At 44.5% G+C, this 26,969-nt stretch overlaps 1 protein-coding gene, 1 long non-coding RNA gene, 1 other non-coding gene and 1 pseudogene across 4 annotated transcripts in view; 2 read left to right on the top strand and 2 right to left on the bottom strand.

Moving 5' to 3' along the window:
• The window catches only part of LOC112673834 (uncharacterized), a 167,689-nt gene extending 142,943 nt beyond the window's left edge, over nt 1-24,746 (top strand). Inside the window, exon 3 of one of the 2 annotated variants that reach the window (XR_007405622.1) lies at nt 24,681-24,746. This is a non-coding gene — a long non-coding RNA (uncharacterized LOC112673834). The remainder of the gene's footprint in view (nt 1-24,680) is intronic. The other variant, XR_007405620.1, reaches the window with a different exon arrangement.
• On the top strand, nt 9,582-9,923 carry LOC112673383 (40S ribosomal protein S21-like). The gene has a single exon (XM_035705985.2). The coding sequence runs from the start codon at nt 9,620-9,622 to the stop codon at nt 9,869-9,871; it is 252 nt and encodes an 83-aa protein (XP_035561878.1). The 5' UTR covers nt 9,582-9,619; the 3' UTR covers nt 9,872-9,923.
• On the bottom strand, nt 12,808-12,915 carry LOC112674319 (U6 spliceosomal RNA). The gene has a single exon (XR_003145370.1). It is a non-coding gene; the product is annotated as a U6 spliceosomal RNA (small nuclear RNA).
• A 1,858-nt stretch (nt 24,747-26,604) lies between the features above and the next one.
• LOC112674335 (U4 spliceosomal RNA) lies at nt 26,605-26,723 on the bottom strand (annotated as a pseudogene).
• Nucleotides 26,724-26,969: the final 246 nt, after the last annotated feature.

Raw genomic sequence — 26,969 nt, forward strand, 5'->3', positions numbered from 1 at the left:
CTGCGAAACTATTCTCCAGAGGGGCTGTACAGTTGTGCTATGTGCCCACCGGCAAAATAGGAGTCATCCAGTTTCTCTGTATCCTTGTGAGCATTTGGTGTTGTCACTATTTTTTATTTTAACCACTCTGATAGGTGTATAATAATATTTCATTGGGTTTTCTAAAAAATATTTATTTATTCATGAGAGACACAGAGAGAGAGGCAGAGACACAGGCAGAGGGAGAAGCAGGCTTCCTATGGGGAGCCCAAAGCGGGACTCATTCCCAGGATCCCGGGATCATGACCTGAGCCAAAGGCAAATGCTCAACCACTGAACCACCCAGGTGCCCCTCATTGTGGTTTTAACTTGTATTTCCCTGGCAGCAAATGATGTTGAACATTTTCTCATATGTATATTTGCCATTTGTATATCCTCCTGGTGAAATATATCTTTCTCGTTTTTGCCTATTTTCTAACTGGATTATTTGGGAGAGGAATATTGGAGTTATTTGGTGGTGGTGTAGTTATTGTTTAGTTTTGAGAGTTTTTCGTATATTCTAGATAGTAGCCATGTGTCATATATATGGTTTACAAATATATTATTTTAGTCTGTAGTTTGTCTTTTTATCCTCTTAACAGGGTCTTTCACAAAGCAAAAGTTTTCAATTTTGATGCAGTCCAGTTTATCAGTGTTTCCTTTTATGGATCATGCTTCTTGGTGTTAGGTCTAAGAACTCTGTGTAAGCCCTAGAGCTCAAAGATTCTCTCCCATGATGTTTTCTAAAACATTTGTAGTTTTAGGTTTTACATTTAAGTCCATGATCTATTCGAGTTAATTTTGGTAGATGGTGTGCAGTTTGTTTTTGTTTTTGGTTTGGTTTGGTTTTTGGGTGTCTTTTTTTGCTCCTGAGTGTGCAATGGACATTCCAGTTGTTTCAGCACCATTGGTTAAGCAGGCTATGTTTCCTCAGCTGAACTGGTTTTGCACCTTTATCAAAAATCAGCTGGGCACATTTATTTCCATCTATTTCTGAGTTCCCTTTCTTCTTTTTCTTTTTTAAAAATATTTTATTTAGGGACGACTGGGTGGCTCAGCGGCTGAGCATCTCCTTCAACCCAGGGTGTGATCCTGGGGACCCAGGATCGAGTCCCACATCGGGCTCCCTGCATGGAGCCTGCTTCTCTCTCTGCCTGTATCTCTGACTCTCTCTCTCTCTCTCTCTCTGTGTGTGTGTGTGTGTGTGTCTCATGAATAAATAAATAAAATCTTTAAAAATATTTTTTTAATTTAAGTTCAATTTGCCCTGAATTCCCTCTTCTATTCCACTGATCCATGTGCCTGTCCCTCTGCCAGTACTACAGCCTTGATTTCTGTAGCTATACAATTAGTTTTGAGATCAGGTAAATTAATTTATCCGAGTTTGAAAAACTATTTTAGTTATTCTAGTTACTTTGTCTTTCCACATAAACTTTATTTTTTTTTAAGATTTTATTTATTTATTCATGAGAGACACAGAGAGAGAGAGAGAGAGAGAGAGAGAGGCAGAGGGAGAAGCAGGCTCCGTGCAGGGAGCCCAACTTGGGACTCGATCCCGGGTCTCCAGGATCAGGCCCTGGGCTGAAGGCGGCGCTAAACCACTGAGCCACCTGGGCTGCCCTCCACATAAACTTTATTTATTTATTTATTTATTTATTTATTTTTTCACATAAACTTTAGAATGATCCTGTCTACATCTAAAAAATTATTGCGGGCATGCTGGTAGGAATTGCATTAAACTGTATGTGGATTTTCTTTTAAAGATTTTATTTATAAAAATTAAAAAATTAAAAAAAAATTAAAAATTAAATAAAAAAATTAAAAAATAAAAATAAAGATTTTATTTATTGGGGCACCTGGGTGGCTCAGCGGTTGAACATCTGCCTTTGGCTCAGGACCTGATCCCAGCATCCTGGGATCGAGTCCCGCATCAGGATCCCTGCATGGAGCCTGCTTCTTCCTCTGCTTGTGTCTCTGCCTCTCTCTGTGTGTGTATCTCATGAATAAATAAATAAAATCTTTATTTAAAAAAAAAAGGAATATGTTTATCTATTGATATTGAACGTTTGATCTTCAAGATAAAATGTTAAGTGAAGAAGAAAGAAAGCACCCGTGCACAACAGTGTGTCTGGTATGTCATTATGTGTTTAAAAGGGAAAAGATGGGGCACCTGGGTGACTCAGTGGTTGAGCATCTGCCTTTGGCTCAAGTCATGATCCCGGAGTCCAGGGATCAAGTCCTACATCCAGCTCTCCACAGGGAGCCTGCTTCTCCCTCTGCCTGTGTCTCTGCCTCTCTCTGTGTGTCTCTCATCAAAAAATAAATATATTAAAAAAATTTTTTTTTAAAAAGAGGGATGCCTGGGTGGCTCAGCAGTTGGGTGCCTGCCTTCGGTCCAGGGTGTGATCCTGGAGTCTCAGGATCGAGTCCCGCATTGGGATCCCTGCATGGAGCCTGCTTCTCCCTCTGCCCGTGTCTCTGCCTCTCTCTCTCTCTCTCTCTCTGTGTCTCTTGTGAATAAGTAAATAAAATCTTAAAAAAAAAATCAGGCTGAATACACAAGCAATGAACAGCGCTTCCTGGAGGGTCCCCCATTCATGCTCAGTGCCACAGTGGACAAAAAATTGTCAGGCTGGCCTTTTCCCAGCCCAGACACCAACCTAGGGCTCCGGGGAGGCTGTGGGGCAACCTAAGTAATAAGCAGAGACAGGCTGGGCCCTGTAGCCTGCCACACTGTCTGCCCTTTGAACCTGCCCTTTGGGTGTTTGCTTTTGCAGACACTTAAGCCTCCAGCCTGGACAGTGGAGAGGGGTGGAGAGGGAAGGAGCCCTCCCATTGGCCAAAGGGCCCTCTGGATTGCCCAAGTCCCAGGGACCAGCACATAGACTCAGAATTCATTGGGAGGCTGCCAGATGGGGGATTGGGATCCAGATCCTGAGGATCCTGACTATGGGGGTGAGGTGGACTCATGCAGTTCTAGGGAGACCTTTCCCACTGTTCCACCCTATCAGGGTGTCTCCCCACCTCCTCAAGTCCTTCCACGACCCTCCTTCCAGGCCCCCTCATGTTTGTAAGTGTCCCTTGGGTGGGCCTTGATGTCAGTGCTGGGATCCACACAGGTTGGGTACAGAGGTGTGGGATTTCTCGGAGAGCTTGGAACAGAACTCACCCAAACCCCCTCAGTCCTCTCATCGTAGACCACTACATCACAAGTGGTGAGAGGGCCTATGAGAGTTCCAGGAGCCAGCTGCACCCACCCACAGACACACTTTCGGGAATCCTCAGACTCAAATGGGGGTGTGCACAGCTACATATCATTATGTCAAAATTGTCCGATTATGTGTCTGACAGTCCCACTACTTCCAAGAGTCAGGAATGTGTCTGGTTTTGCCCACTGCCATATTCCCAATGTCCATTCAGTGTCCAGCACACAGAAGGCACCCAATATTTGTGGAATGAATTAACGCTCTCAGATGTAGGCTCAGGAACCCACTTTGTGGTGTGTCCTGGCTTCAGCCCACAGACCTGGCTATCCTTGGAGTAGGGATCAGGAACTCTGCAAATCCAGGTCTCTAACGTCCCCGGCTGAAACTGGAGCCCTCCCATGAGGGGGCTGGATGTTTTCTTGAGTCAAGAAAACAACCAGCAGTTAAAAAGAATGAAATCTTGCCATTTACAATGATGTGGATGGAACTTGAGCACATTACTCTAAGCTAAGTCAATCAGAGAAAGACAAATACCATATGATTTCACTCATATGTGGAATTTAAGAATCAAAACAGATGCACATAGGGGAAGGGAAGGAAAAATAAAATGAGAAACGGGGAGGCAAACCATAAGGGACTCTTAACTATGAGAAACAAACTGAGGGTTGCTGGAGGGAAGGTGGGTAGGGGGTGGGGCAACTGGGTGATGGGCATTAAGGAGGGCACTCAAAATAATGAGGACTGGGTAAGGTAAGCAACTGAAGACTCACTGGATTCTACCTCTAAAACTAATAATAAGGTATATGTTAATTAAATTGAACTTAAAACAAAAAATTTTAGATTTTATTTATGGGCAGCCCCGGTGGCGCAGAGGTTTAGCACCGCCTTTGACCCAGGGCGTGATCCTGGAAACCTGGGATCGAGTCCCACATTGGGCTCCCTGCATGGAGCCTGCTTCTCCCGATGCCTGTGTCTCTGCCTCTCTCTCTCTCTGTGACTCTCATGAATAAATAAAATCTTTTTAAAAAATAAATAAATAAATAATCACACAGAAGAATGCAAAATGAATACAGTTTGCTCTGAGAACTTGTAACAGGAGTGCCTGGCCCAGTCTGGCCGTCCTAAAGTGAGATCTGAGGAAGGAGTCCAGCAGCGGATGAGCAGCGGTGAGGCCGGGAGGTGCAGAGAGGGAGCTTATGCTAGGCAGCTGTAAAAGTTCCCTCCCCCTTGGCTGCCCCTCTGTGGGCTCTGTTTGCTGGCAATCCTGACAGCATCTGCCACCTAAGAGGTCAGTGACTAATGTAGGGAGCCAACCTTTACCCCATACTTCCAGGAGAGGGCACCCTGCTCCTAGGTTTCGCTTTTGCCTACCAAAGTCCTGTGATGGCATAAACCTCCCAGCTGCCTTAAGGAGACAAAATAGTTTATTGCTCCTTCTTGTAGGAGAAACTAAGAGAGAATTTTGATGGATAAGGTTAGTAGTCTGTTGACTTGTTTTGAGAGTCTTTAGGGACGCCTGGGTGGCTCAGCGGTTGAGCCTCTGCCTTCGGCTCAGGGCGTGATCCTGGAATCCTGGAATCCTGGGATCGAGTCCCACATCGGGCTCCCTGCATGGAGCCTGCTTCTCCCTCTGCCTATGTCTCTGCCTCTCTCTCTCTCTCTCTCTCTCTCTCTGTGTGTGTGTCTCTCATGAATAAATAAATAAAATCTTTAAAAGAGAGAGAGTTTTTAGCCCAAGGAAGCATCTGCTCTGGCAGTGGATAGTGACATTCACTATAATAATACTATCTGATATTTACTAAGTACTTTCTATGCTCCACCCTATAGGTTAGATGCTGCGATTATACCTATTTTACAGATGAAAAAAACAGAGGTTTATAGTGGTCAACTGGCCCAAAGTTAGGAAGCACTGATAACATCTGACTCTTGGACCCCTCTTGATAAGCATTGTGCTATTCTGTTTTCCTATCATGCTCTTCCCAATACCCCACCAACACTGGGAAGTACCAGATGCTGTATGTGAAGAAGACACAAGGAGGAATGACACAAAGACCCCTTTCCTGTGGAGCTCCATATTAGTGGGGGAAAAAAAAAAGATTTTATTTATTTATTTATTTATTTATTTATTTATGAGAGACACAGAGAGAGGAGCAGAAACACAGGCAGAGGGAGGAGAAGCAGGCTCCATGCAAGGAGCCCAACGTGGGACCCGATCCTGGGGCTCCAGGATCATGCCCTGGGCTGAAGGCAGACACTCAACCGCTGAACCACCCAGGTGTCCCAATAAATAAAATCTTTTAAAAAAATTAAAAATAAAATAAAGGCAGTTATATAAACCCTCATACACATGCTCATTCACACATACACATTTTCCTGGCCATCACACACAAATACACTTATATTCTCACTCACTCATACACATGCACACACATTCATTCATATATTCAGTACACACTTACTCCCACTTAGGTGTTCGACAAAGATTGGCCCTTGACCTATGCTTTAACTGTCACAGCCCTGAAGCCCAAGGTTCAACCAACGCTCTGTGAGCTGTTTGTAACACCCCTCCCTTCTTCTTCCCCTCCCTTTATTCCACAAACATTGCTGGCCACCCACTGGAGAGCAGACTACTGGGGAACATGGATGACTCAGAGCTGGCTCCTGCCCTCCAGGAACTTCCTACCTCTGGGGGAGAAAGACTCACCAAGAACCACCACTTAGACCATGGACACCAAGGCACACCTAAGCAAAGCATCCAGAAGGGAGGGAGGGAATGATGTATCAGCCTGGAGACTATGGAGGTTTCTCAGAGAAAGAGGCACCTATCTGGGTCTAGAAAGAACCAGGCAGAGAAAGCAGAAAGAGACCTGCTCCAGCATGGAAACATTTGAAAGTAGTCATGGCAGAGTTTAAAAAAAAAAAAAAAAAAGTGAGGGAAAATAGCAGCTAACATCAGGAACTCTTTCAAACCCTCCATGTAGGGGATCCCTGGGTGGCCCAGTGGTTTAGCACCTGCCTTTGGCCCAGGGTGTGATCCTGGAGTCCCAGGATCGAGTCCCACGTCAGGCTCCCGGCATGGAGCCTGCTTCTCCCTCCTCCTGTTGTCTCTGCCTCTCTCTCTCTCTATGTCTATCATAAATAAATAAATCTTAAAAAAAAAAAACCTCCATGTAGATTATCCTGTTTAACCCCCTCAATAATCCTATGGGATAAAAAAATCATTAACTACATTTTGTAGATAAGGAAACGAAGGTCAGGAAAACCCAGCTGATAAGCTGCAGAGTCAGGATCTGAACTCAGTTCCGTATTTTTTTTTAAATTTTTTTTATTTATTTATGATAGGCACACAGTGAGAGAGAGAAAGAGAGGCAGAGACACAGGCAGAGGGAGAAGCAGGCTCCATGCAGGGAGCCCGATGTGGGACTCGATCCTGGGCCTCCAGGATCGCGCCCTGGGCCAAAGGCAGGCGCTAAACCACTGCACCACCTAGGGATCCCTTTTTTTCGTTTTTTTTTTTTTTTTTTTTTTAATTTTTTTTATTTATTTTGAACTCAGTTCCATCTAGCTCCAAAGTGTAGACTCATGGTACCAGGGTTCTGCTGCTTTGGTTGTGATCACTTCTGCTTCCCACGCATAGATACCCTTCTTCTTTCCCCTCCTGACACTGAAGGGGACCCTGACAGGGGCAACCATATAGTATCACTCTCCCCACAGCCTTCAGATTCTATCTAAGTATCCTAGTGCTTCCTGCCCAAGAAGAACTTTCTGGTAGTGTGCCCTCATAGACCATACTATATTGTTTTGGTTTGGGCAAACAGCTTTATAAATATTGTGCCTCTAAATTCTTCACAGAGGATTAAACGCCTAGAAGGCCAAGACTCCTCCAGAGCAGCCACCAGGTCTTGGGCAAATCTGCATCCCAGCCTCTGGCTTCAGGACTGGCCCAGGGGAGCCACCTGGTCAAGATTTTTGGACTGGAAGGTAGTCCTTGGGATGTTTGCCCAGTAGATGATGTTTTCTGATACTTTGTATCAGTTGCCCCCAAAAGAAGGTATGAAGTATGAATTAATTGCCCATTTTTTTAAATTTGAAGAGTTCCGACAGAAATCCATATTTCTAAGTTCTCTTGAAAAAATGATGGGGGGGATCCCTGGGTGGCTCAGCGGTTTAGCACCTGTCTTTGGCCCAGGGCGCGATCCTGGAGTCCCAGAATTGAGTTCCACGTCGGGCTCCCAGCATGGAGCCTGCTTCTCCCTCCTCCTGTCTCTGCCTCTCTCTCTGTGTCTATCATAAATAAATAAATAAATAAATAAATAAATAAATAAATAAATAAATAAATCTTTAAAAAAAAAAAGATCAGATCTGGGAATTGAGTGTATGTTGTCATATAACAATGGGTGGGAAAAAAAAAAAAAAAACAATGGGTGGGCAAGTCAGATGTTAGCTGCTCTCTCTAGATGGTGTGTAAGTTCTCCAGGCCAACATACATCCTGGCCCTTGGCCCACTTAAGTTGTTCTGGCAGTTTGATCTCTGGCTTAGTTTTCTCAACAGTCCAGGATCATCCCAATCATCATTGGTTGCCATTCTTCCTTTTTTTTTTTTAAGATTTTATTTATTTATTCATGAAAGACACAGAGAGTGAGAGGCAGAGACACAGGCAGAGGGAGATGCAGGCTCCATGCAGGGAGCCCAATGTGGGGCGCGATTCTGGGACTCCAGGACCACACCCTAGGCCAAAGGCAGGTGCTTAACCGCTGAGCCACCCAGGCGTCCCATTTGTTGCCATTCTTATTTGCATTGCAGCCACTGAGTTGTTTGCCTCTATGCTAGATGTCTCCACATTGCAGGACTTCCTGTGTTGGTTATATTTACCTATCTTCTAGTTGCCACTGGGATCCTAAAATGCAAGCATTAACACTAATCCCTGTGGGGCTCCTAGTTGGCTCAGTCTGTGGAGCATATGACTCTTTTTTTTTTTTTAAGATTTTATTTATTTATTCATAGATACAGAGAGAGAGAGGCAGAGACACAGACAGAGGGAGAAGCAGGCATCATACAGAGAGCCTGACGTGGGACTCGATCCAGGGTCTCCAGGATCACGCCCTGGGCTGCAGGCGGCGCTAAACCGCTGCGCCACCAGGGCTGCCCAGCATATGACTCTTGATCTCGGGTTGTTTGAGCCTCACGCTGGATGTGGAGATTACTTAATAAAATCTATTTAAAAAAATAATAATAACCCCTTAAACTCAAGCTTCCAGGATGGATCCTTGCAGCCTCCTTGTGAGGTGGGCAGGGCTGGAATTGTTACACATTTGACTAAAGAGTAAACAGGGGGGCACCTGGGTGACCCAGTTAAGTGGCTGCCTTTTGGCTCAGGTTATGATCCTGGGGTTCTGGGATCCAGCCCCACATTGGGCTTCCCGCTCAGCAAGGTGTCTGCTTCTCCCTCTCTCTCTCTGCCTCTCCTCTGTCTTGTGTTCTCTCTCTCTCTCTTTTACTATCTCTCAAATAAATAAAGTGATGAGCACTTGCCTTAAGCATCACAGAGTCAGCAGTGGACAAGTGCCTGGGGGTGGAACAGCTCACACCCAGATAGGGAGTTGGATATACCAGTGGTCATGTGGCATGAGGATTGTGCTCTGAGATCCTGGATCCTGGGGGTAGAAGAGGACAGTCTAAAAGGAGGACAAAGAGCTTGGCACCACTTCTCCATGGTGGTCTGAGGCTAACTGTTGGTAATCTGTCCTGGCATCCAGTTAGCTATCACTATGTAACAAATCACCCATGTTTAGTGGCATAAAACAATAATAATTATTATTATTACCTTTCAGTTTGGGGGTTGATTGAGCTCAGCTGGGCAGTTCTTACTCTGGGTCTCTTGTGTGGTTGCAGTTAGATAGTGACTGGACTGATGTCATCTTGAAGGCTTCCTCATGCACAGGACTGCCAGGTGATGCTGGCTGTCAGCTGGGACCTCAGTAGGCTGTTGCGGGACACCTGCACATGGCCTCTTCATGTAGCCTGGACTTCCTCCTAGCATGGTAGCTGGGTTCCAAGGATGAGAGTCCCAAGAGAGAGCCAGGCAGAATTTGTGTAATCCTTTTTTTCTTTAAAATTTTTTTTCCTGGGGATCCCTGGGTGGCTCAGCGGTTTAGCGCCTGCCTTTGGCCCAGGGCGTGATCCTGGAGTCCCTGGATCGAGTCCCGCACTGGGCTCCTGGCATGGAGCCTGCTTCTCCCTCCTCCTGTGTCTTTGCCTCTCTCTCTCTCCGTGTCTATCATGAATGAATGAATAAATAAATCTTTAAAAAAATAAAAACATAAAAACATAAAATTTTTTTTCCCTAACTTTCTGCGCTCTAGCTCGTGGTGGCAGCAGCAGGTGCGCCCTCGACATGCAGAACGACGCCGGCAAGTTCGTGGACCTGTACGTGCCGCGGAAATGCTCCGCCAGCAACCGCATCATCGGCACCAAGGACCACGCGTCCATCCAGATGAACGTGGCCAAGCTTGACAAGGTGACTGGCAGGTTCAACGGGCAGTTTAAGACCTACGCTATCTGCGGGGCCATTCGCAGGATGGGCGAGTCTGATGACTCCATCCTCTGGCTGGCCAAGGCCGACGGCATCATTTCAAAGAACTTCTGACGGGAGAAGACCACGGATGGAGGACATTTGTCATAAATAAACAGTAAAACCCTCCCCCCGCAAAAAAAGTTTTTCCCTAGCTTTATGGAGATATAAAGGACATAGAACATTGTATAACTTTAAAGTATACAATTTGATGATTTGACAAACATACGTATTATGAAAAGATGAACACAATAAGATTAATTAACTATATACTTATTCGCCTCACATGATTATCAGTAATTCTTTTGTTGTGGTGGTAATAGTGGTGATGAGAACCTTTAAGATCTACTCTCTTAGGGGATCCCTGGGTGGCGCAGCGGTTTGGCGCCTGCCTTTGGCCCAGGGCGCGATCCTGGAGTCCCGGGATCAAATCCCACGTCGGGCTCCCAGTGCATGGAGCCTGCTTCTCCCTCTGCCTGTGTCTCTGCCTCTCTCTCTCTGACTATCATAAATAAATAAAAATTTTAAAAAAAGATCTACTCTCTTAGCAATTTTCAAGTATGCAATACAGTCTTGTAAACTATAGTCACCACCTTGTACATTAGAATTTATTTATCTTCTAACTGGAGGTTTATGCCCCCTGACCAGCATCTCCCCATTTCCCCACCTCCCAGCCCCTGGCAACCACCATTCTACTCTGTTTCTATGAGTTTGGCTTTTTGAGACCCCACATACAAGTAAGACATGCAGTGTTTGCCTTTATCTCTCTGATTTATTTCACTTATAACACCCTCAAGTCCATCAATCTTATCCCAAATGGCAGGATTTCCTTTTTTTTTTTTTTAAGATTTATTTATTTTAGAAAGAGAGAGTGTGTGCAAGCAGAAGGAAGGGCAGAGGGAGAGGGAGAGAGAGAGAATCCCAAGCAGGCTCCGTGCTGGGCTTGGGCTGATGGTGGGCTCGATCTCATAATCCTGAGATCATAACCTGAGCCAAAACCAAGAGTTGGATACCTAACCTACTGAGCCACCCAGGCACCCCAGGATTTCCCTCTTTTATGGCTGAATAATATTCCATTGTGTGGGGAAAAGTGGCATATTTTTTCTTTATCCATTCATCCATCAGTGGACACTCAGGTGTTTCTACATCTTTTTTTTTTTAAGATTTTATTTATTTATTCACAGAGACAGAGAGATAGAGAGAGGCAGAGGGAGAAGCAGGCTCCATGCAGGGAGCCCGATGCGGGACTCGATTCCGGGTCTCCAGGATCACACCCCAGGCCGCAGGCGGTGCCAAAACGCTGCGCCACCGGGGCTGCCCCGTGTTTCTACATCTTGGCCATTTTTTGGTATCACCTTTTATGATCTAGCTTTGGATTCATACTGGCATCATGTTCATCGTACTGTTATTTGAAGTAGTCACAAAGACCCACTCAAGTTCAAGAGAAGGGTCCAGAGATTCTACCATTTGATTAAAGAGTAACAAGGTTCTAGACGAGCATGAGGGATAGGGGATGTTGATGCAATCATTTTTGAAAAATATACTCTACCAGAAAAGGAGAGGGGAACTCTGGAGTCAGATGCCTGGGTTAGAATCCCATTTGGACTCTTTTGGCTCTGGTCTGTTTCCTCATCTATAAAATAGGACTAATAATAGCACCTATTTCATGTGATTGTTGTGAGAATTGAATGAGACAAGGTCTCAAAGGTTGTGAGAATTGAATGAGACAAGGTCTCAAAGGGCAGGGTACCTGGCACATGGCCAGTGTTCAGTCAATATCGCTGTTGTTAGGCTATTATGCAAAGTCATGATAGGCCATCATGACAGGTCGTCATGACAAGTGTGAGTCACCACAGCAGGCTATTGCCTGTTTGTATGTGTGTGAGGAAACTTGGAGGCATGTTCAAAGCTGTATGTGCATGAGGGTCCAGGCACACATGCCCAGAGGAGCTGATGAGTGAGTCCATGTGTCGGTGTGAGCACTTACCTAGGTGAGACCTTGGGTGGAGGCCTGCTCGTGTGTGACGGCACATGCAGGACTCTAACTGTGTGTGAGTATGTGAGACAGGGGAGTGCAAATGACTGAGGGTCAGTGTGTGTCCATAGCTGTGCACAAGTAGTACTGGATATGGGTAGACTGAGCCATGAGGGTCCATGAGACTGTGGGTTATGGCCAAGCGTATGTGTTAGAGTGTGTGTATATATGTGCATGAGGGTGTGTGTATCTGTCCATACTTGATGCTTGGAAAAAATGAGAAAATGTAGAAACAAAGGATGCTTTCAAACCTTCCCAGGGATGTTTGAATCAAATGAACCCTTGGGGACTGTGACCAGCTGGAAAGACAAGGCAAGCCAGGTGGAGGCATGTGGAGAAAGGCTTTTCTGAGGTTCATAATCACACTTGGGCTGAGGGCCAGGGGCCCTGTTAGGGCCAAGAGCTTCCCACACACAGTCTCCTCTTCAGCTTGGATGACAGCTCCATATCTGGGCCCTCCTCCTTCTAATTCCCATCACTATTAGTAGGTAATTTGTTCATTCATTCACATATTTTTTTTAGTCATCTAGTTTATTCTTTTAATTTTAATTTTAATTCCAGTTAACACACAAAAATATGGAACACTTTGGGGTACCTGGGTGGCTCAGTCAGTTAAGTGTCTGCCTTTGGCTCAGGTCATTGTCCCAGGGTCCTGGGATCAAGCCCAGCTCTGTGTCAGGCTCCTTGCTCAGCAGGGAGTCTGCTTCCCCCTCTCCTTCTGCCCCTCTCTGCACTTCATGCTCACTATCTTGCTCTCTCACTCTCTCAAATAAATAAAATCTTAAAAAGTAGGAAGTACTTGGGATGTCTGGGTGGCTTAGTGGGTGAGCATCTGCCTTTGGCTCAGGGCATGATCCTAGTCTGGGGATAGAGTCCCACAACAAGCTCCCTGCAAGGAGCCTGCTCCTCCCTCGTCTATCTCTCTGCCTTTCTCTGTGTGTCTCTCATGAATAAATAAATAAATAAAATATTAAAAAAAAAAAGGAAGCACTTCATGAATTTGCATGTCAACCTTCCACAGGGGCCATGCTGATCTTCTCTGTATTGTTGCACATTTAGTCTATGTGCTGTCGAAGGAAAGTAGTCATTCAAATATCTATTGAATACCTCCCATGGACCAGGAACCATGCTAAAGGCTGGGGATAAAGCAATGAACAAAGCTCCTGTCCTGGAGGAGCTAATGTCAGTTGGAGGGGGTATTATATACGTAAACACGTGTATCGTGGACAAACGTCCCATCAGGTGATTGTGAGGGCCATGAAGAAAAATTAGAGGGATGAGGGTGACTTGGGAGGTGGGAGACACTCTAGAGAGGAGGTCAGGGAGGCTTGTCTGAGGAGCAGGAAACTGAGTGTTCAGGGGAAGACAAATATTTTAGGCAAAGGAAACAAGAAGCACCAAGGCCTTAGGTGAGAATGTGCCCAGCATATTCCAGGGATGAGGAAAGGAGACCATTGCAGCTGCAGTGAGATGAACTAGAGGCAGAGTGGAGGAGACTGGGTCACAAAGCTGCCAGGCAATGGAGAACCATGAGCTTCAGCAGGGGCAGCTGACCCTCTTTATTCTCCTTTGCCTTCTCCACCACCCTTATGTGTTGCTTTCCTACAGCTGCTGTGCCAACTTACTGTGGGCCAGTAGCATAAAGCAACTGAAATTCTTCTCGCAGAGTTATGGGCACCAGAGTCCAAAATCAAAGTCACCAGGGTTACACTTCCTCCAAAGGCTCGAGGGGAGAATCCTTTCTTGCCTCTTCCAGCTTCTGGTAGCTCTGAGAGTTCACTGGTTTATGGACATATCCTGTCTCCATCTTGTTCTCCCTCTGTCTCTTCCCTCTTCTTGTCTCTTCGGAGGATGTTTATCATCGGATTTAGGATTTAAGACCCATCTAGAGGGGCAGCCCCTGTGGCTCAGTGGTTTAGCGCCACCTTCGGTCCAGGGCCTGATCCTGGAGACCTGGGATTGAGTCCCATGTCAGGCTCCCTGCATGGACCCTGTGTCTCTGCCTCTCTCTCTCGCTCATGAATAAATAAATAAAATCTTAAAAAAAAAAAAAAAAAAAGACCCATCTGGATAAACATCTTGAGATCCTTTTTTTTTTTTTAATTAAGATTTTATTTATTCATGAGAGACACACACAGAGAGAGAGAGAGAGAGAGGCAGAGACACAGGCAGAGGGAGAAGCAGGCTCCACACAGGGAGCCCGACATGGGACTCGATCCCAGGTCTCCAAGGATCATGCTCTGGGCTGAAGGCGGCACTAAACCACTAAGCCACTGGGGCTGCCCACATCTTAAGATCCTTAACTGAATGGTACCTGCAGTTCACAGGTTCTGGAATTAGGATAGGGGTATATCTTTTGAGGGGCTGCTGTTCAACCCACAGCACTTCATTTTTCTAGGATCTAAGGCAGACCAAGTTGGGCCTCTGTGGGTTTCAGTTTCCACCTTTGTGAAAGAGAAAAATGGTACAGACTCCTAGGGTTGTCAAGAGAGAAAGATGAAGTTGTAAATAAAAAGGTGTCCCACATATGTAGGTGCCCGATATTGAATTGTTATTATTGGGAGATGTCCCCATGAAATTAGTCACTTTAGCAAGTTTCTTGAGCTTCTGTTGAATGCAGAGCCTCTACTAGGCACCACAGGAGTTGAAAAGGAAGGGACAGGACCAACATCAGATCCCCCTCTTGACACTACTCTAGTTGGTAAAGAGTCCTTGTCACCCTCACCCTTTGTTTTGTTTTTTTTTTTAATACATGGCTTTCTAGGCAAAGTTCTTTTTTTTTTTTTTATTCGTGAGAGACACAGAGAGAGAGAGAGAGAGAGGCAGAGACACAGGCAGAGGGAGAAGCAGGCCCCATGCAGGGAGCCCAACCTGGGACTGGATTCTGGGACTCCAGGATCACGCCCTGGACTGAAGATGGAGCTAAACCGCTGAGCCACCCGGGCTGCCCACCCTCACCCTTTGTGATGCTTAATTTTGTGTCAGCTTGATTGGGCCACAGCGTGTCCAAATTAAACATTATTTCTGAGTATCTGTGCATTTCCAGATGAGATTAGCATTTGAATCAGTGGATTTAGTAAAGTAGATCATCCTCCCCCATGTAGGTGGGCATCATCGAATCCTTTGAGGGCCTGAATAGAACAAAAAGTGGAGGATGGTAGGATTTGTTCCCTTCCTGACTGTTTGGGCTGGGACATTGATCTTCTCCTGCCCTTGGACTAAATTACCACCACCAGCTTTCCTGGGTCTCCAGCTTAGAGGTGGCAGATTATGAGACTTCCCTCTCTGTAATCATAGGAGCCAGTTCCTCAAAGTAAATTTCTCTCTCTCTTTTTTTTAACATGGATGAATAAAAAAATAAAAATAAAAAAAAACATGGATGAATCTCAGATACTAAGTTGAGTGAAAGAAGCTAAGCAAAAAAAGAGTACATGCTGTATAATTCCAATTGTATGAAGTTCAAGAACAAGCAAAACTAATTTATGTTTCTAGAAATTAGGATAGTTACTTTGGCAGAGGGATTGAGGAGTCTTAACTGAAAAGGGACCTGAAGGAGCCATCTAGTGGTCTGGAAATAGTCCAGGAAGAGTTTACATGATTTTAACAAAAGTAAAAATGCATGAAGCTGGACACTTAGGACAGGTGCATTTTATTTACTTAACTTTATGTATGTTGTAACTCAATCACAACATTAATAAGTCTACCAATACCAAGTGTTGACAACGATGAGGAGTACCAAGACTTCTCATGCTTTGTTAGTAGGGGAGAAGCAAATATGCCTAAGCAAATATGCATAATATGCTTTCTGGGGAGCCACTTAGCAATGACTTGCAAAGTTGAAGCTGTGCATGCCCTTTGACCCACCAATTCCATTCCCAAATCTATATCTGAGAGAATATCATATGTGTGCACAGAAGACATGTACAACACTATTCATGGCATCATTGTTTGTAAATATGAAATATTAGAAGCAACCTGAAGGTCCATCAACAGGATAATAATGTGGTGTACTCATGTAATGTAATTATACATACCAGATGGGTTATAGAGAAGAGGTAGAGAATCATAGGTAGTAGACCTAGAAGGGCCTGAAAGATCTCCAGCTTAGAGATGGCAGATTGATCAATCAAGGTGGCTTGATTTGAGGTTGACTTTATTTAGAGGAAGGATACTTGGTAAAATTTGTCCAGAGAGATATATTAATCTTCAGGGAGGTCTTTATGACGGCCTTGTTTCCTCTCTTGAGCCTTCAGAAAGGGTACTACTTCCCCTAGGGTCCTCACAAGCAGAGGCCTCTAATTTCCTGTCAACTCCATGCATCTCAGAACCTTCTCCATTCCCTAGCACTCCTTGCATTGTTGTTTCAGTTGAACTGTCTGAGCCTCTCTTTCCTCACTTGCAAAGTGGAGATAGTTAAAGTACTGCCAAAGAATGAGCTTGGTTGCAATAATAGAAAACCAGACTAATAGGTTAGGGGACTTTGTCTTACAGGAAATCTCAACACAGGGAGCTACTTGGTTTGTTTCACTGGCTTAATGACGTCATGGCCAGTGTCTCTGTGATTCTGTTGGCCTTTTCCTCATGTTGTGGCCTCATGGAATATGTTGTTCCATGGATGACATAATGTCCATGTTCCAGAAAGCCAATGTGTTCCCAGTGTTCTCAGAAGTTTTACACAGTGGGTGTTCTCTTCTGTCTCATCGGCCAGAACTATATCACAGTGCCCTCCTAAGCCAGAAGTAGCTAGGAAGGAGGATATTGATGAGGTCGGTCACTAACCAACAGTATTCACACACACATATACTTCTCCGGGGTGATATGAGGATTACAAGAGCATAGTGCCATCAGAATAGCTAAAATGTAAAAGGCTGACAATATCAAATGTTGATGAGAATGTGGAGCAACTAGAACTCTCATACATTGTCAGTAGGAAAATAAATTGGTACAATCCCTTTGGAAACTATTGGGCGGGCAACCCGGGTGGCTCAGCAGTTTAGTGCTGCCTCCAGCCCAGGGCCTGATCTGGAGACCCGGGATCGAGTCCCGCATTGGGCTCCCTGCATGGAGCCTGCTTCTCCCTCTGCCTCTCTCTCTCTCTGTGTCTCTCATGAATAAATAAATTAAAAAAAAAAAAAAACTATTTGGCAATATATATGAAAACTAAATCTCTATCTCCCTTATGATTCAGCAACATCCTAGGTTTATATGTCCAGGAGGAGTACATAAATATGTCTACCAAAAGGTATGTACATGAGTGTTCATGGCAACCTTCTTTTTTTTTAAGATTTTATTTATTTATTCATGAGAAACACAGAGAGAGAGGAAGAGAAATAGGTAGAGGGAGAAGCAGGCTCCCTGTAGGGAGCTCAATGTGGGACTCAATCCCAGGACCCCAGGATCATGACCTGAGCTAAGGCAGACACTCAACCACTGAGACACCCAGGCACCCCTCATGGCAACCTTCTTCTGAAAACAACCTGATGCCCATCAACACCAGAACAGTTCAATTGTAGACTATTTGTACTACAGGACCCTGCATGACAAAAAGAGACAGGGGGAGAAAGATGAGGAGGAGAGAAAGAAACTCATACACACAACAGCATAACTTGCCCAAAGTCATGCTGCAAAGGTGGGATTCAAGCCCAGATGTGGTGACCCCAAATCCTGAACATCTTAGAGCAAATGGAATCTCCAACTGGTGGGAAGGTAAATTAGAAAAGCCTTCTTGAGGGAGGTTTAGCAGTATTATTATTAAAAATGTAATGGCCTGGGATCCCTGGGTGGCTCAGCGGTTTGGCGCCTGCCTTCGGCCCAGGGCATGATCCTGGAGTCCCGGGATCGGATCCCACGTCGGGCTCCCTGCATGGAGACTGCTTCTCCCTCTGCCTGTGTCTCTGCCTCTTTCTCTCTCTGTCTCTCATGAATAAATAAATGAAATCTTAAAAAAAAAAAATGTAATGGCCTTTGACTCAGCAAGTTCACCATCACAACCAACCCTCAGAAATGTTTCCATGTGGACAAAAAGAAGCATGTTAAGGGATGTTGACTTCAGCATTGCTTGTCATGGGGGAAAATAGGAAACAATCCAAATATTCACCAACAGGGTACTGAGGTGCATGTATTTGGAAAGGCTCTTAGAAGTGCAATGGGTAAAAGTGTACACTCTTAGCTCAAATCATGTTTCATTCACTTGGATAATATACTTACCCTCTCTAGGCCTCACTCTCTTCCTATTTATCTATCTATTTATTTATTAAAAGTAAGCTTTATGCCCATTGTGGGGCTTGAACTCACAACTTTGAGATCAAGAGTCACATATTCCACCGAGTTGGCCAGGCTCCCCTCTTTTTCACCTCTAAAATGGAAAAAATGCTTGTGATCAAAGGCTGTCAGGTTGAAATGAGATATACATGTGAATAAAATGTGAAGCCCAGAGGGAGGATGGGGCCTGGTCTCTTGGAGGCACTTGGGGTTATTTCCATAGCATACACAGTATAGACACTGGGTAGTAGTTAAAAAGAACTGAGGGGGTAGGGAGGCACACCTGGGTGGCTCAATCAACTAGGCCCTTGATGTCAGCTCAGGTCTTGATCTCAGAGTCATGAGTTCAAGCCTCATTGGCTGGAGCCTACTTAAAAATAAAAAACAAAAGCAAAAAAATGGGGTTAGGAGGTATGCCCCCCCAAAAAAAGGAGGTATCCCCCACTGGTTCAGTTGAAGAGCATTTGACTCTTGATCTCGGGGTTGTGAATTTAAGCCCCATGATGGGTGAAGAGACTACTTAAATAAATAAATATTTTTTTATAATTTAAAAAAGTAAAAAGAACTAAGATATTTCTATGTACTTGTATAGAAAAGACATATCTCAGAACAATATGATCAAAAGCAAAATAATATTTTCCTATATGTTTAAGCCACAAATCCATAAAAAAACAAGATCTGGCAGGATGTGTACACCTGTATGACAGTGTTACCTCCAGGGCAGAGGAGGAATTTTGCTGTTTTACCTCTGGGCTCTGCCACTTACTAGCTATGTGATGTTGGGCAAGTTATAGTGACCTTCTGTGCCTCGTTTCTCACATCTTTAAAATGGGGATACACTAGCAGCCACCTGATAAATGCTTGTAGGGATTAAATGAATTAACATCCATGAATCACCTAGAATAGTGCCTGCAGCACAGTGTTGGATAACTGTTAGCTATTACTCATGAAATTAAATTTCTTTTCATTCTTTTGTGCTCTTCAACTGTGCTGAAACCTACACTGTCTTCATCAGAAGTGGGAGACAGCTACCCCTCGCCTCACAATTCCTTCAGGGTTTTTTTTTTTTTTTTTTAAAGATTTTGTTTATTTATTCATAGAGACACAGACACAGGCAGAGGGAGAAGCACGCCCCCTACAGGAAGCCTGGCGTGGGACTCGATCCCGGGTCTCCAGGATCACACCCCAGGCTGTAGGCGGCCCTAAACCGCCGCGCCACCGGGGCTGCCCCCTTCAGGGTTTTAATTTTTTTTTTTTTTTTTTTTTTTTATTTATGATAGTCACAGAGAGAGAGAGAGAGGCAGACACACAGGCAGAGGGAGAAGCAGGCTCCATGCACCGGGAGCCCGACGTGGGATTCGATCCCAGGTCTCCAGGATCGCGCCCTGGGCCAAAGGCAGGCGCTAAACCGCTGCGCCACCCAGGGATCCCCCCTTCAGAGTTTTAATGCAGAGGAAAAGCTTGAGAAAGTTTGAAGGATTGTCCTGGAGACACAGGGTAAAGACAGGCCCCGGGGTAGTGGAAGAGAGAGGGGCTGAGAGTGGGACAGTGGAGGAGAGGATGGAAATGGCTGGACCCAGGCTCCAAGGACAGGGCCTCAGGACCATATTTCATCCAATTTAAGATCCACCATTGTAATATGCACTATCATTTTGTGTAACACTATGTACTTTTTACATGTTCCTCAGCTGTAACATGCATCCCAATTAAAAGGCAAACAGATGTGCATTGTAGACTCATTTAAATATAGGTCCTTAAAGCCCTGAATGATTATAATGCCCTCACCCTCACCCCCCCCCCTTTTTTTTAATATCCTACTAGACTGTAAAATAAGTATAGCAGGATTTTCCCTGTGATGATTACTTTGAAGTTTTTTCCAGGGGTGGGAGGTCGGGGTGGGGTGGGTGGGGGGATAGTAAATGTCAAATTCTTTCCTTAAACCATGTCTCATGTTCTTTGTTCCCATCCATGGGCTGAGTCAGCCTGTTGGGTGACCCAGGCCTGCCCTGGGGGGAGGGGGGAAGCCACACAACTGAGTTCTTTGAGCCTCTCCCCTGCCCTGAGGGCAGCAGCAGCTGGAACTGGGCCCAGCTTTATGGGGGAACAATGGTGCCAGCCAGCTGCGGGGGAAGCAGGGCTGAGCAGCCTGGCCCAGCCTGGCCTGGTTCCAAAAAAGTGACCCTTGTACCTAAGGGGTCCACACCACTCAGGCAAAGGTCTGAGAGATCCCGGGAAAGTGGAGAGGAAACTGCCTCAACATTCCTGGTAAACAACTTTGTGCATGAAATCCAGGAATCTCTTAGCCAGAGGCCTGCGGGGCCCTTAGGATTGAACTGTCCCATTGTACAGAAAGAAAATCAAAGATCTCAGAGGGGCTAAAACTCACTCCAGGTCACACAGTAAGTCAGAGGCAGAGCTGGAGCCAGAATCCAGGTTCCCTCTGACTCACCAAGTCCACTGTCAAATGGATGATTTGTGCAATCTATTATACACATGCCCAGGTCATGCTGTTTTGGCAAAGTGTCTGTCTGACACATTGGATAAAGTATTTGACCCACGTAATCACTGGAATGAGATCCACAGTTTGAAATGTGAATATTTCCAGGACAGAGGAGATCTCTGGGTACCTGCCTACCCCCATTCTTTCAAGCCAGTCTTCACTGTGACATGGTAACTGCCTGGGTTCAAAGCCTACCTTTAATATTTCCCATGTGCGTGACCTTGGGTAAATTCCTTTGTCACTGTGTTAGCTGGCCTCCCTGAAGGACACCCATGTATGAAGACCCTTCCTACAATGATTAGAGCTGACCTGTGATTTTACCACTAGGGTGTTACAGAAATGACAGTGTGACTTCTGAGGCTAAGCCAGGAACTACATTTCAGCTTCCTTTTTGGTCTCTTAGATCAGTTGCTCTGGGAGAAGTCAGCTGCCATGTTGTAAGCACATGCAAGCAGCCCAATGGCGAGATCCACATGACAAGTAACTGATACCACTGCCAACTGATTTGCCAGCTGTGGAGGCTAAGAAAAATCAAGGCCATTCCACCTCAAGTTTAGCATTAGCACAAGTACAGCCATCTTAGGCCCCTGTGAATATGAGCTGAACTTTACAGGAAAAACTGCAGGGAATCCCATATCAGAAAGACAACAGAGCCCACCTCCGTGGTAGAAAGTCCCATATTAGAAAGAGAACAGAGCTCAATGCCCTTAAGCCCCATATTATTAGAATGTAAATAGAACTTGAGAAATTCCTCCACCCCTTCTGAAAATCCCTTAGACCAGCCTATAAAAAACCCAGCTGTAACCCACTTTGGGGTCCAAGTCCCTGCTCTGCTGTGTCGGGTACACTTGGACCCAAGCTCGAGCTTGTAAATAAACCCTCGTGTGTTTGCATCGGTGTCGGGTCCTTGGTGGTTTCTCGGATTCACAATCTTGGACACAACACCAGCCCTGCTCATGAGCCATTGGAACTGGATCTTACAGCCACAGTGAAGCTTTAAGATGACTGCAGTGCTGGTTGACAGCTTGGCAGGAATGTCTTGGGGTGCCCCAGGCTAGAATCACCCAGTTAATCTTCAATTCCCTACTTGCAGAAAATGTGTGAGATAATAAATGAATATCGTGGTTTTCAGATCTTAAGCTTTGTTATGCAGCAATAGAAAATGAGTAAAGTCATCCTCTGCTTCCATTTCCTTATGTTTGAAATGGAGATGACAGTAGCATCTGCTTCAGAAAATCACAGTGAGAATCCAATAGAATGATGCTTGGGAAATAAAAAATAAAAAAAGAATGATGCTTGGGAAGGGTCTGGCTCCTGGCAAACACTCGTGGAGCCAATATTGTTATTTTACAGTCTATTCTTTGAGAGCAAAGGTGAATACTGTGTGAGGAAGGTCCAGAAGGGAGGATGAGTAGCAACACTCAGGTTCTTCTTTATCTTCCTGGCATCTCGGTTCTGACTCTCTACTTGCATACCCTCTCTGGGGACAGAAGTCCTAAGGGAACCTCAGTCTCCTTTAGGAGGCAGGGTGGGAGCTAGCCACTGCTCCTCCAAGTATTCATCCGACAATCTCAGTCTCTGGCATCCCCACCTCTGCAGTTTATCTAGTAATTTCTCGCTCATCTGCTAGGAGGCCCTATCAGCAGAATTCACTTCTATTTAGCACTTCCCAGGGATATTCCCTGACCATTGACAGCCACATGGCTAAGGATTGCTTTGCTCCTTAATCCATCTCTAAGAAGCAAGTTTAAATTTTAACTCTGCTACTGATTTGTCTTTTGTCAAGTCGCTCAACCTCTTCAGCCCCATTTCCTCATCCGCCAAACAGAGGTCAGGAATTTTGCCTCAGGGTTGTTGGAGGAAGAAAATGAAGCAAGACAGTGAGATATGAATGCTTTGTTAAGTGGAAATAATAAATTGTAAATGCCCCAAGCCTGTCAGTGGCTGCCCAGCTCCCTGCTCTGCCCTGTCCTCCCCACAGTCACACTGAATTCTCACATGCCTTCTTGCCTGGGGCTTGAGACCAATCTTGTTTTTTAATCAGGGAACTTTAAAGAGACTTGATTTCTTTAATTAGGGGTTTAGCTATAAATTGAAAATGTCCTCTAGTGCCGTGTTTCCCATGCCAAAGACCAGTTCAAAATAAACTGTTTTTAATAAAAAGTAATAAAATCACAATATACACCACTGATCTTAAATCTGAATGTAGGCAGCCCGGGTGGCTCAGCGGATTAGCACCGCCTTCAGCCGAGGGCGTGATCCTGAAGACCTGGGATTGAGTCCCACATCGTGCTCCCTGCATGGAGCCTGCTTCTCCCTCTGCCTATGTCTCTGCCTCTCTCTCTCTGTGTCTCTCATGAATAAATAAATAAAATCTTAAAAAATAAAATAAAATAACATTTTGTTTAAAAAAAAAAAAAAAAAAAAAAGGAGGGCAGCCCCGGTGGCGCAGCGGTTTGGCGCCGCTTGCAGCCTGGGGCGTGATCCTGGAGACCCTGGATAGAGTCCCACGTCAGGCTCTCAGCATAGAGCCTGCTTCTCCCTCTGCCTGTGTCTCTGCCTCTCATTCTCTCTCTGTGTCTCTATAAATAAATAAACAAAATCTTTAAAAAAAAAAAAGGAGGGCAGGGATCCCTGGGTGGCGCAGCGGTTTGGCGCCTGCCTTTGGCCCAGGGCGCAATCCTGGAGACCCGGGATCGAATCCCACGTCGGGCTCCCGGTGCATGGAGCCTGCTTCTCCCTCTGCCTGTGTCTCTGCCTCTCTCTCTCTCTGTGACTATCATAAATAAATAAAAATTAAAAAATAAAAATAAGAAATAAAAAAAAGGAGGGCAGCCCGGGTGGCTCAGCAGTTTAGCGCTGCCTTCAGCCCAGGGCCTAATTCTGGGGACCTGGGCTGGAGTTCCACATCGGGTTCCCTGCGTGGACCCTGCTTCTCCCTCTGCCTGTGTCTCTGCCTCTCTCTCTCTTTCTCTGTGTCTCTCATGAATAAACAAATAAAATCTTTAAAAAAAATAAATAAAAATTAAAAAAAATTTTTTTTTTAAAAGGAAGGAGGTTTCAGGCTGTATAGTATAAGGAGAGGGCACCCAGATGGAGCCCAGCAGCCTCTCTCAGTTGGGGAAACAGAGCTGAGAGTCTGGGAAGACCAAGAGTACCAAGGAGGAGAGAGAGAAAGAGAATTCTAAAGATCTACTCAAATATTCAGCTGAGTACTTATTAGCACATGCATGTGAAGAAGCTGTCCAAGGACAAGGAAAGAACCAGACAAAAGGTTTAGAGGAAACAGTGTTCAGTGCTCATAAGGGCCAAGAATAGTTAGTGCCTGTTTCCACCAGAAAGGCTGGCAAGCTTCATGATTCATAAGGCATTGGGAAGAATACGCAGATGGGTATTGCCTCAACAGTGGAAAAATCCTGGGCCTACACTAAGCACTGTTTTGGTCCCACCTAATCTTAAAAGCAAGACTCTCAAAGGATCAAACTGTTTCCAAGTAAATGCATCCTAGAACAAAGTTCAAGAATACTCATAGAATTACAAAAATATTCAGCTGCCTACAAGTAACATTCATGATATCCAACATCCAATAGAAAATTTTGCCAGTCATGCAAAACAAGAAATAAGAGAAGAAAAAGAAATTGAAACTGACCCAGAACTGACATAGATGTTAGAATAAGCAGAGAAGATACTAAGAGAGCTATTATGACTGTATTGTACATGTCCAAAAAGCTACACAGACACACAGAAGATATAAAAAATAAATATCTAAAGATGAGTGAGATTTTGTTTGTTTGTTTCTGGGCCACCTATTTTTTATTTGTTTCTTTTGAGACCACCTCCAAAAAGAAAATATAAAACAAGAAACAGACTTTGTTTCAGATACATAAACAGTGTGCTGGAGTTTAAAGCATTACTGATAACATTGTTACAGAAGAATGTCAGTTTGCTCCAGGGCACTTAAGTGTTCCTGAGGAATAAACATGATTTCTATTTTCCTCCTACTGGGATGTTCTCAGGTATAAGTCACTGCTCCTGCATATTGACATATTTTAAACTTTTTTTTTTCTTTTTTTTTTTATTTATGATAGGCACACAGTGAGAGAGAGAGAGAGAGGCAGAGACACAGGCAGAGGGAGAAGCAGGCTGCATGCACCGGGAGCCTGACATGGGATTCGATCCTGGGTCACGCCCTGGGCCAAAGGCAGGCACCAAACCGCTGCGCCACCCAAGGATCCCTTGACATATTTTCCATGTAGAAAATATGGAGCCCAGAAATCATGCTGACAGTTGTAGGCCATTCCCAATCCCATGCCAGAACTAAAGGCTAATGACCAACATTCTTCTTTTAAAGAAGGAGAGAAAACAAGTCCTAATCAGAAACTAATCCCATTCTTTGACCACATCCATCTGCACCAGTCCCACTTCCTACCAGAATTCTGAATTCCAGGTGTTCTCTACCTGTGGCTCCTGATTTCCTTAAGATCATTCCTGAGAAGGGTAAGATTTTAAAATACACTGAATGAGGGGTGCCTGGCTGGCTGAGTTGGTGGAGCATGCAACTCTTGATCTTGGGGTTGTAAGTTCAAACCCCACACTAGGTGTAGAGATTACTTAAAAATAAAATACACTGGATGGGATTAACAGCATATTAGACATTATAGTATGGAAGAAAAGATTACTAAACTTGAAGATACAGCAATAGAAAAAAATCTAAAATGAAACAGAAGAAAAAAATTTAGAAATAATGAACAGAGCATCAGTGAGCTGAGATAATGTTAAGCAGACTAATACACACATAATTGGAATCTCTGAAGGGGAGGAGGGAGGGAGAGACAGAAAATTTATTTGAAGCAATAATGGCTGGGACACTGGGCGGCTCAGTTGGTTGAGCCTCAGACTGTTGGTTTTGGCTCCGGTTGTGATCTCAGGGTCATGGCACCCCACATGCAACTCTACACTCAGGAGGGAGTCGGCTTGGGATTCTCTCCCTCTCCCTTTTCCTCTATCCCTCCCCATACACACTTTCTCTGTCTCTGTCTCTCTCTCTCTCTCAAATAAATAAATAAATCTTTTTAAAAAATGGAACAATAGTGGTGAAAAAATTCCAAATATGACATGTTTATTTTTAAAATTTTTTAAAAGATTTTATTTATTTATTCATGAGAGACACAGAGAGAGAGGCAGAGACACAAGCAGATGGAGAAGCAAGCTCCATACAGGGAGCCCGATGTGGGACTCCATCCTGGAACTCCGGGACCACGCTGAGGCTGAAGGCACTCAACCGTTGAGCCACCCAGGCGTCCCTTATATTTTTATTTTAAAAATATAAATAAATATAAAATAGGGACGCCTGGGTGGCTCAGTGGTTGAGTGGTTGAGCATCTGCTTTCAGCCCAGGTCCTAATCCCAGAGTCCTGGGATAGAGTCCTGCATCAGGCTCCCTGCAGGGAGCCTGCTTCTCCCTCTACCTATGTCTCTGCCTCTCTCATGAATAATTAAATAAATAACCTTTAAAAAATAATAAATATAAAATAAATATATTTTAAAGTATTTTTAATATTTATTTTATTAAAGAAAATCTTTATTTATTTTAAAAGATTTTATTTATCTATCTGACAGAGAGAGAACACAAGCAGAGGGAGTGGGAGGCAGAGGGAGAGGGAGAAGCTGGCTCCCGGCCCAGCAAGGAGTCCAGCAGATGCTAACCATAATTAATTATTAGGGAAATACAATAAAACTGCAATTAGAAATTACCCTACTATGGGGTGCCTGGCTGAGTCAGTTGGAGGAGCTTGCACCTCTTGATCTGAGGGTTGTGACTTCGAGCCCCATGTTGAATGTAGAGATTGATTACTTAAATAAATAAAAATTAGAAAAAAAATGTAAAAAAAAAAAAAAGAAATCTCCACACACCTATTAAAATGGTTAAAATTAATGAAGCTGACCATAGCAAGTATTGGTGGAGCTGGAACTCTTATACACTGCTGGTTGGGAATATAAAATTGTACAATCATTTTGGAAAATAATCCAGCAGTTTCTTAAAATGTTAAAAGTACACTTATGTTTTCAATTAGCAATAATTGCGCCTCAGATAAACCTCATTGGCTACAATATTGCCACTGAGCAAAGCTACACTTACCTTATGATATAGAAATTTCACTCCTAGGCATGTACTCAAGAGAAATGAAAGCATATATCCATACAAAGATTCATATATGGGGCAGTCCAGGTGGCTCAGCGGTTTAGCGCCTGCCTTCAGCCCAGGGTGTGATCCTGGAGACGCCCCACGTCGGGCTCACTGCATGGAGCTTGTTTCTCTCTCTCTGCCTCTCTCTCTCTCTCTCTCTCTGTCTCATGAATAAATAAATAAAATCTTA

Source organism: Canis lupus, chromosome 24, assembly GCF_003254725.2.
Source record: "Canis lupus dingo isolate Sandy chromosome 24, ASM325472v2, whole genome shotgun sequence".
In the NCBI taxonomy this organism is placed as follows: domain Eukaryota; kingdom Metazoa; phylum Chordata; class Mammalia; order Carnivora; family Canidae; genus Canis; species Canis lupus.

Coding starts and splice junctions, on each gene's coding strand:
- LOC112673383 (XM_035705985.2), top strand. CDS start 9,620: ATGCAGAACGACGCCGGCAAGTTCGTGGACCTGTACGTGCCGCGGAAA.